Source organism: Gavialis gangeticus, unplaced genomic scaffold (genome assembly GCF_001723915.1).
Source record: "Gavialis gangeticus isolate Ggan-Ray unplaced genomic scaffold, GavGan_comp1, whole genome shotgun sequence".
NCBI lineage: Eukaryota > Metazoa > Chordata > Crocodylia > Gavialidae > Gavialis > Gavialis gangeticus.
The window spans coordinates 116323957-116333488 of record NW_017729031.1 but is presented as its reverse complement, the minus strand read 5'-3'; the positions used below and the strand labels follow the sequence as shown (position 1 = coordinate 116333488).

At 47.7% G+C, this 9532-nt stretch overlaps 1 protein-coding gene across 2 annotated transcripts in view; it reads right to left on the bottom strand.

The window, feature by feature from the left end:
• Positions 1 to 9532, bottom strand: part of MPP3 (membrane palmitoylated protein 3) — a 122128-nt gene that overhangs the window by 101877 nt on the left and 10719 nt on the right. For both annotated transcript variants that reach the window (XM_019523634.1, XM_019523635.1), the window contains exons 2-3: positions 4096 to 4214; positions 2700 to 2777 (exon numbers count right to left, since the gene is read on the bottom strand). In XM_019523634.1, coding sequence (XP_019379179.1) covers positions 2700 to 2777; positions 4096 to 4214 — 197 coding nt within the window. The remainder of the gene's footprint in view (positions 1 to 2699; positions 2778 to 4095; positions 4215 to 9532) is intronic.

Below are 9532 nucleotides of genomic sequence, written 5' to 3'. Positions count from 1 at the left end.
ACTGCCCACAGTGGGGCAGTTCCCCAGAAACTGCAGGCCAGTTCCCTCCCCGGTGAAAGGTGGGTAGGGACACCTTATAACACCAGCCCTCACAACTTAGTTGGTCATAGAGCAAGCAGTGGGCCAGGCACGTCTCCGGACACCCATGCCTGTGGAAAGTAACTGGTAGTGGGGCCAGGCATGTCTAGGGAGAGGCAGCTGAGCCTGAGGGGTGCAAGACCCCAAGGCCTCAGCATAAGGGTGGAGTGTTGGTCCCAGTGAGAGGGCAGAGTAAGAGAATAGGCCACACAGAGTAGGGCCACAAGGGAGGCCTGAAGGTTATGCAGTAGTGGGTACAAAGTAGGGTTGCAAGGGGTGACCTGAAGGGCTGCACTAAAGCGGATCAGTGAGTAGGACCCAGTGAGGGGAGTAAATTGTTGTCCCAGTGAGAGGATGGAGGAGTAGCCCCAGTGAGGGGGTGGAGGAGTGCTGGCCCCAGTGAGAGGGCATGCAGTGCATATCTGAGGATACCTGGGGCAACCACAGCTAAAGGCAGCCAGTAAGGGGTCAGGGGAGTTATAGCAGGTAACTTAGTACACAGAGTGGCAGCATAGTGACAGTGAGCTCCAGGGGGGAGCGAGAGTCCCAAATGAGACCCTGGAGCACGGGTTGGTGTGAGGCACTGTACAATATGGATGCCATCTGCGAGGCATGGGACACAGTATAGGGAAGGTCGGACCCATGTGTAATGCCCTAGGTATCAGGGCATTACATGGGCAGCCTCCCGTATTTTACATCAAGTTCATTACAACAAGTTGTGGCAGGAAAAACAGGGCAGATTGCCCTAGACAGAGGGGCAGGCCACTATGGTGATTGGCCACAAGCAGGCCCCTTTTTTACAAGATCAATTTTTGAAATGCAATCAAAACTGAGAATTAATTGTATATAAACTGGGCAAATAAACAAATACCCTTGACACTTTTAAAAAAGTGAGTGCTTTCAGATATAAAGTTGGAGTGATGTTGTTGCTATAATGCTCCAAGAATTATGCAAGGGGCAAGGATTTTTGTGGGTGGTGTCTTTTATTGGACTAATTGCATGATTGGGATAAAGTTACACAAGCTGACAGAGAATGCCTTGCATTCAAAAGGTAGCGTAAGAATGTTGATGTAGCCATAATGGTCCAGAAATTATGCAAGAAGCAAGGATTTCTTAGGGTGATCTCTTTTATTGTTGGGATATGTGACAGGGACAAGCTTTCACGCCCAGTGCAAACACTGGCTTCCCTCCTGTCTATGAGCCAGCCACCCACCTCACTCACCTGCCATGTCTTGATGTAATAGTATTGAGGTGTTAATTAGGTGGGAGGCCACCCATTTTAAACCCCGATGTTTAGAGGGTTATCTGGAGCTCCGTTCCATCCCTACACTGCGGGCCAAGCCTCACAGATGGCATCCCAGGCAGCTAACTCAACCGTACCCTTTGCCCATTAGCTGTGGTCCCCTCTCTGGGACCTTCAGCTCCCCCTTAGGCCCAGGTCCCATGTCAAGCCAGTCAGGACCTTGAGCTTCTTTGCTGTGTGGGCATCCCTCGCAATGGGCCCCTAGCCCTTTTGACCCCTCTCTGGGTCCTGGCCCCAGCATGGACCAGTTGGGTACCTCGGGTCAGGTCTAAGCTACTTGCCTGCTTTCAGGGGTCCCCCATTCCCAGCTCACGTGCTTCACAAAACATGCCTGACCCTGTGGGATCACTCACACCAGCAGGCTCAGGCGCTTCAAGAAGTCTACCTGGCCTTCCCTGCATTAAATAACCCACCCGAAGATGGGGGCTGAGGTTAAGGCACTGGGGAGGTGGTCATTCCTGGCATTTACATGGGGACTGTCATGCCACTAGCAGCCCTACCAGGCCTTCCTGCCCCAGCAGGGTGCAGTCTTAGGTCTTGCCCAGGACCAATGAGGCCTCCAAACCATCCCCATAGCTCCACCCTTGCCTCCAAGGTGTTCCTGGCAGAGCTCAGCAGAGAGGTGTTTCGTCTCTGCTGGCTGATTATGAACTGCCCTCAGCTCAGGGAGCTGGGCCTTAAAGGGGCCATCCTCATCAGGCACCTGGCCCTCCCTGGACCAGTCCTTAAAGTGGCAGGCACAACCGCTGCCCTGCCACAGGATAAAATTAGACAAGCTTTCAAATATAAGACAGACATTCTCAATCAGGTCCAATCAGAACAAGCCAAGCACAGCATGCATTTGAAAGCCTGTCCGACTCTATCCCAACTACATAGCTGACCCAATAAAATATATCATTCTAAGAAATCCTTTCCTCTTGCATAATTTCTGAACAAGCACAGCTACAACATAATGCTTACACTACTATTATAATTAAGGATATTTCTGTTATCTGTATGACCAGATAATTTTTAACCCCAAAATCTTGACCTTCAAAGTAATTTGTGACAATAAGTTTCACAGTCCTGTGTACACTAAATCATTTAAATTAATTCTCAAATCCTCTTTTAGAAGTATAACTGTTGAACGAGGGAATGCTGCTGTTCTGGAAGTATGTCCTTTTTTTTCTTTACACGTGAACAAACCATATATTAAGGTTTAGTTTTCATATGAGTGACTACAGTTTGAGACTTCCAATCTTTTCCTGTATAAATTTCAAATCTAAGAATGAAAATAACGTCATTTATGAATAAAGTAATAGGAATAAAACATACTTACATCCTCTACCAAAGCTGCTGCACTATGTAAAACAGGGGTTGGACTCTGCCTTTCATAATGACGGAGCTTTTCATGTATCTGAAATAGAGATGTTTTTAGGCAAATGACAACATGGAGATGCAAAAATACCCAATTTTTTCACCATTGCAACATGCTTAAAGTAATTTCTTAGAAGTTCTATTGCTTGCATCAGAAAGAATTATGTACAAAGGAAAGTTTATCAAGGTGACAGTAACACACAGAGAACCTTTCAAAATTGCCTAAAAAAGTTAGGAGCACAGCTTCCATTTTGTGCCATTAAATCCCTTGTCGCTTTTTGAAATTCTTTTCCTATGTAGCCTGGGGGAAGGGAAAAAAATTGAAGACAATGCACAAATGCTTATCTTTCTGCCTTAATATTCTGTGCCCATGTTCAGACGTCAATCACAGTTGACTTAGGATCAAGACACTGTTTTGGTAGATAAATTATTTAGCTCTGACTGAAAGACAGAAAAAGATGTAAATGGATACTATCATAATGTGTAAGTCATTATTCTACTCTATTCTATTGTGAACCCTCTCCCATTAATCTTCTGAAAGCCTCATTAATCCTTGATCCTTCCGTTTGCCTCACGAATCAAATTTTTTTATCTAATATCAAACACTTCTGAAAATTTCACATAAACAACCATCAGTTCTGAAGATCAGTCAATGTAGAACTGTTCCTTTTTGACAAAGGACATGTAAGATTTCACAAAAAGAAATGAATTTATGGACACTGAAATTTGCACTTATCAATTACATTAAAGCGAAATTTCTATACAGAAAAAGCAATTATTAAAATGTAACAAAAGTATCAACTGAGGATGGAGAACTCCATGCCCCTTCTGCTTTGGAAAGAAGACAGTTTCTCCAGCTTCAAGATTATCTTAATTCAGGAATAGTCAGAAATGTTAAGGGTATTTATACACATACTGTTTTGTTCCGTGACACACCAGAGATCCACTGCTCCGAAGCAGACTCGATTAATCGAGTCTGCTCCACATGCGACCCGATGCGAACTGTGTTGCACCGTGTGCAGTTGTATAAGTGATGAAATGCGTGTCAGCGCGCAGAAAATGGCAGCAATACACTTTTGAACTAAAGCACCTTCAATGTATTTTAGTTCAAAAGCGCACCACTGCCATTTTCTCAGCACTGACATGAGTTTGCCTGCTTCTGCAACTGCAAGTGTCACAGCACTTGGTGCTTTTCAAAGCGCCTGGCGCTGCAGCCCTTACTTAAGTACATCTTAATCTGTATCTAGTCTGCTCTGATCCATAATAAGTAAGCATTTGCAGAGTACCATGGTGAAAAAAATTCAAAGAAATGCAAATTACTACTCATAAAGAAAAAATTATTTCAAGAAATAATTTACCTTAATTAAGTAACTGAGACTCTTCTCACTGAAGACATCTTTAAGGAATCCCATTTCTTCTTTGTGATTTGAATCAGGTCTTAGCTGAGATGTCAATAGGGCTAAGGTTTCGTGCAATCCTAAATTAATTACAATGTATAGAGAACAAAAATGTTTTAGGTAATGTCTCTTATTTACTGTTTGTTATAGACTTTGCATTAGTTTTACTTGTCCACATGCAAAAAAAACATGCTTTTGATAATCAACATTATATTGAGATTTTCAGCTAACTTTCAGGTATTTCTCTCTCAAAGTTAGTCTCCCTTCTTAAACAGTTGATCCTCTTTGAGGTCTGATATCTGGTATATTGCAAAACAGAATCTTGATTCATTCTTTAATAAGTCATTTTGAAATGTAGCTTTCCTCTGTCTGTTTCTGTCAGACCTTATAACAGCTGAATCTAACATAATTTAAGTAACTAGGAATCATATTAATACATTCAATCTAATCTACCTAGAATTACAGGAGTAAGGATGAATGTGCTGTGATTTGTCACCTCCTCTTACCCAATGCTGCCTCAGCTATGCTCCACATTAGAAACTTAGCTAGCTTCCAAGTAAAGTACCAGACCTGGTTCAAAATGTATTTCCTGTTAAGCTGTAATAACAATCATAATATAAGCAAATTCAATATTTTAGTGGGAGGGAGTAAGCCAAAACAAAACAAAACAAAAAACCAAGAAGATATCACTTTAAGAAGGGAAATTAGACAAACATGAGTAAGATAGTTAGAAAGAAGTTAAAAGGAGCAGTCAAAAATGTAAAAGGCCTGGAGGCAGCCTGCAAACCACTATATTAGAGGCTCAGGAACAGTATAGACTGAAAACCAAAGGCCACATCCAGACAAGCGCAGCCATGTGGTATGTGGCACCACAGACCCATCTGCAGCGCCACACACCACACATTCAGGTGTTCTCCATGCTGCTATCTTGCAGCGTGGAGGGTTTTTTTGACCCCAGGAATGAGGTGTACTGCTGCTTCTTGTCCCCAGGTAAAACAAATGTCTGTGCTCATGTGGATGTGGCCAAAAAGGACAGCCAGCAGTCAAATCAACACTCTGCATAGTTTACCCGCAGAGTTAAGGAGGTGATCCCCAGCAAAAAGGCATCATCAAAAAAAATGGAAGATGTGCCCAAATGGGGGAAATGGGAAAGCCCACCAACTCTGGCAAGTCAAATGTGAAAATGTAATCAGGCAGGCCAAAAAAGAATTTGAGGAAAATTTAGCGAAAGGTGCTAAAGTTAATAATAAAACTTTAAATGCATCAGAGGCAGGAAGCCAGCTAATCAATGACATTATTGCAGATGACCAAGGTGAAAAAGGTACATTCAGGGAGAAAAAGGGCTATAGCAAAAAAGCTAAAAAAGTCTCTGAATTGGTCTTTATTATAGAGGATATTGGAGAGATTACCACATCAGCTCAATTCTTCCTAGCAGACAGGTCTGAAGAACTTGACAACAGAACAGGTATTAGAATAAATCAATAAATTAACACACGAGTTACTGGGCCCAGATGTTATTCTCCCTGGTGTTCTGAAGGAAATCATGTGTGAAACATAAAGGCGGAACTGTTGGCAATAGTGTCTAAAATATTGTTATAAACTGTCTCTATGCCAGAGGAATGGTGGGATGCCAACATAACATACATTTTCAAAAAGGGCTTCTGGAAACTGCAGACCAGTGTCACTTCTATAAAATCAGCAGTCACATGGATAAGTATAATATACTTAGGAAGAGAGTCAACATGGTTTTTACAAAAGGAAATCCTGCCTCACCAATCTACTGGAGCTCTTGGAGGGCATTAACAAGCACATGGACAAGAAGGATGCAGTTGATGTAAGATATGTGGATTTTCAAAATCTTTTGACTAGGTCCTTCACCATAGGACTAGAAAGAAGGTCCTTTGGTGGATCAAAAGCTGGTTAAGAAAAACAAAGGGTCATTTAAATGGTCATTTTTCAGGATGGAGGAAAGTTGATATATTGGGTCCCCCAGGGAATTGTGCTGGGCCTGGTTTTGCTATATATTTTCATCAACAACTTGGAAGAGAGAGCGTACAATGACATCTCCCAGTGTGCAGGTAATACTAAATTATTCTGGGTAGTCAAATCGCAAACTGATAGTAAGGAACTGCAGAAAGATCTCACAAAATAGAGGAGTGGACAAAAAAGTGGCAACTGAACTTCAGTGTTGATAAATGTAGAGGTCGGGCATAACTAGATTAAAAGAGGAATTAGATGAATCCATGGAGTACAGGTCCACTAACAGGTATTACATAAAAGTCATGCATCCTCTGAACAAATGATGCCAGGGAGGGCACATCTACATGTGAAAGTAATGCACACAAATAAACTGCAGATCAAATTGCTCTGCAGTAAACTACTCCCAGGTGCAGCATGTACAAGCGCACCTGTGTCAGGAGCAAACTGAGGTAGGAGGAGCAGTATAGATCAGGACTGCTCCTGCCCTGCTCTGCCTCCTTGCAACAGCCAGAGGGAGCTCCAGGAGGCAGTACCAACATAAAATTAACCCAGCCACACACACCTCCCCTCCAGGTATGTGTAGCGATGTGTGTGGCTCATTCAGGCTACAAACTGGAATGGCTGCAGGAGGTCCCTCAGAAAAGGGAAAGGTTACTGCAGTGTGTAAGGGCAACATTCTGAAGTGCTCTAAAATTCCCAGGGACAGGAAGACCAGCTTGAAGACTATGTTACATTGGAGTCTGGTTTAGACAGCTGGGTGCCAGCCCTCCTCCATAAAAGACTGTCCTGTGCTTTTGGTCTCCAGTAAGGCTGTACAAACCAGCACCGTTTCATTTTTACTTCTGGTTCACCATTTTGAAGGGACAGTGTTTCATTTCATCGTTTTGTTTAGTTTCGAAGGACTGTTCCATTTCATTTCGTCAAAACTGTTTCACTGATTCAACACATTTCAACGTTTCTCCCATATGCTAAAATGGGGAATCATGAAAATGACTATAACTTTATCATTTCTTGCCTGATTCAGATGAAAACTGCAGGGATGGTAGCCCCTGCTGAGAGAATAAAGCCTGCCAAGTTTCAAGGAGATAGGTGCAGAGGTTTCTGGGAAACTGTACCTCAAGTTGCTGACAAGCAAAACTTGTGTCACTTGCCGACAGCGGCAGCCTCCTGTTATTCCGTGCGCCGGTCTGGGAGGGGTGTAGGGCTGTGCCAGACTCCTCCCAGGGGTGCGGCCCCTGGATCTGTGCATGGGATGACAGGAGGCTGCCGCCTGGGACTGGCACTGGGTGCAGCTCACACCCAGTACCGGGAAGACTGGTGCTGCTGTTGGCCTCAGGCAGCAGCAGCAGCCTCCTGTCATCCCACGTGCAGATCTGGGGGCCCACACCCCAGAAGGAGTCCAGCAGCACTAGGAGTGCAGGTTGAGCTCCATGGGGCTAGTGGAGCTGCTTAGAGCTCAGCACTGACTCTCCCCACCTCCTGCCGCTGGGCTGCACTCCGACCGGCTCCACCAGCCCCACTGAGCTCAGCCCAGTGGTGGGAGGCAGCAGGAGAGCCAGTGGCACAGCTGCTCAGAGCACAGCCCTGGCCAGTGGCTTTCCCCTGCCTCCCGCTGCCAGGTTCAGCTCTGTGGGGCTCACAGAGCCAGTTGGAGTGCAGCCCCATGGCGGGAAGTGGGGCTCCCGCTCCCGTGCACAGCCCACTCCTGCCCTGCTCTGCCCTCCTGCAGCAGCCAGGGGAACCTTCAGGTTCTGGCCACAACTGCTCGGGTACCAGGGGATGCTGGGGGAGGCAGGCTCAGCCTGGCAGGGGATGCTTTCCCAGGAGCCTGTGGCCAGTGCAGCATGGATGCTTTCTGCCGTCCCCACAGTGGTGGACAGGGCACTACGTCCACAAGGCATTTGTGGGTCATCTCCTCCACCCCCCGGGGTTGGGTGCCTGGGCAGCTGCCCATGCACTCCAGGCCACCAGGGCACCCCCAAGACCACACACACTAAGTTTCAAGCAACAGTCTTTATTTCCATCCCCAACAGCAGACTCTCTCCCACCCTCTCTTCCCAACAACAGATCCCACCCCAACCCCACTGCCCACCAATAAAGCACCCTCTTCCCCATACAATTATATACAGTGTAGCGTGTGACCTCCCAGAGCGAACAGTGGAGTGGAGGTGCCTACGGGATGGATCCTGGGGAGAGGTGCCTGGCACCCCAGCCTCTGGCCACACCAAGGGTGAGGCTGATGTGGTGAGGCCGGTAGGCTGTGGGGCTTGACCAGGGGCGAAGGCAGTGCAACCTGCTCCCCCTCCACCACAGGGCCGGGGCCAGTAGGGCCCATATATGGTGCTGGCCCTGCTGCAAGCAACTCCCACTCAGGAGCTACATGGCACCTGGGTGAGCAGCAGGGGGTGGCCCAGGTTGCAGCGCGGGGGGCAGAGTGGGGGCAGGAGGGGGCAGACTGCTGGGAGACCAGGCTCAGAAGCAGGGGCAAGGGGCCTTGGCCACTACAGGAGGCACTGGACCTCATCCCAAGCCCACTAGGGGAGCTAGGCACTGGGTGGCTGCCAGGGGGCAAGCAGGGCCAGGGACTGGACTGCAGGTGACTGCCAGGGGCCAGGCAGGGCTGGGGCTGGACTGTAGGTGGCTGCCTGGGGCCAGATAGGGCTGGGGCCAGGGTCAGGGGCCAGGAAGAGCCGGGGCCAGGGCCTGGACCGTGGGCAGCATGAAGGAAACCACCAGGGCCAGAATGGCATCCAGCACGTGGTGGTCCTCCTCTGTTGTCTCTACTGCACCTGCTCCTGGGCCTCAAGCATCCTCTCAAGGAGGCGAAGAGCCTGTTCCAGAAGGCACGGTCCTCCTGTTCCCTTTACCACCCTCACTCCATCTCCTGGGCTCACCAGGCCCGTGAGTCCACTAGCTGCTCCTCTGCCACTGTGCCAGCTGATCCAGCAGGAGGGTGCAGTCCTGTGTGCACCACTGAAGGAGGCAGCACATGCAAAGGGTGCTTGCCAATGGTAGAGGTGCCCCTGGAGGTGCATCCTTGCCAGCGGCTGGTGCTTCTCTGCCGTGTGCAGCTGCTGGACCTGCAGAGCCAAGAGAGAGAGGTTCTTTGTGAGAATTTGCAACACATCAGAGATAACATCCACTGTACTAAGGAGCTGTGAACTGCCCAGTCTTAGAGCAGGGACTGCAAACACACATGTGCCCAGGGACCATGGTAAGTTGGTTGGGTAGGTCCTGCCACAGGTGACCACTGGCCAAGCCTTCCATCCCCACTCCATCCGCAGGGGCAGGGAGCCCACTTGGTGCTTTCCACAGGCAACCTAACTTCCCAGTCCCCTACCCAAGCCAAGCCAGAGCTGGCTCCTGCCAGCAGCTGCCACAGCAGTTCCAGAGCAATTCCCCGCTTCTCCTTCTACAG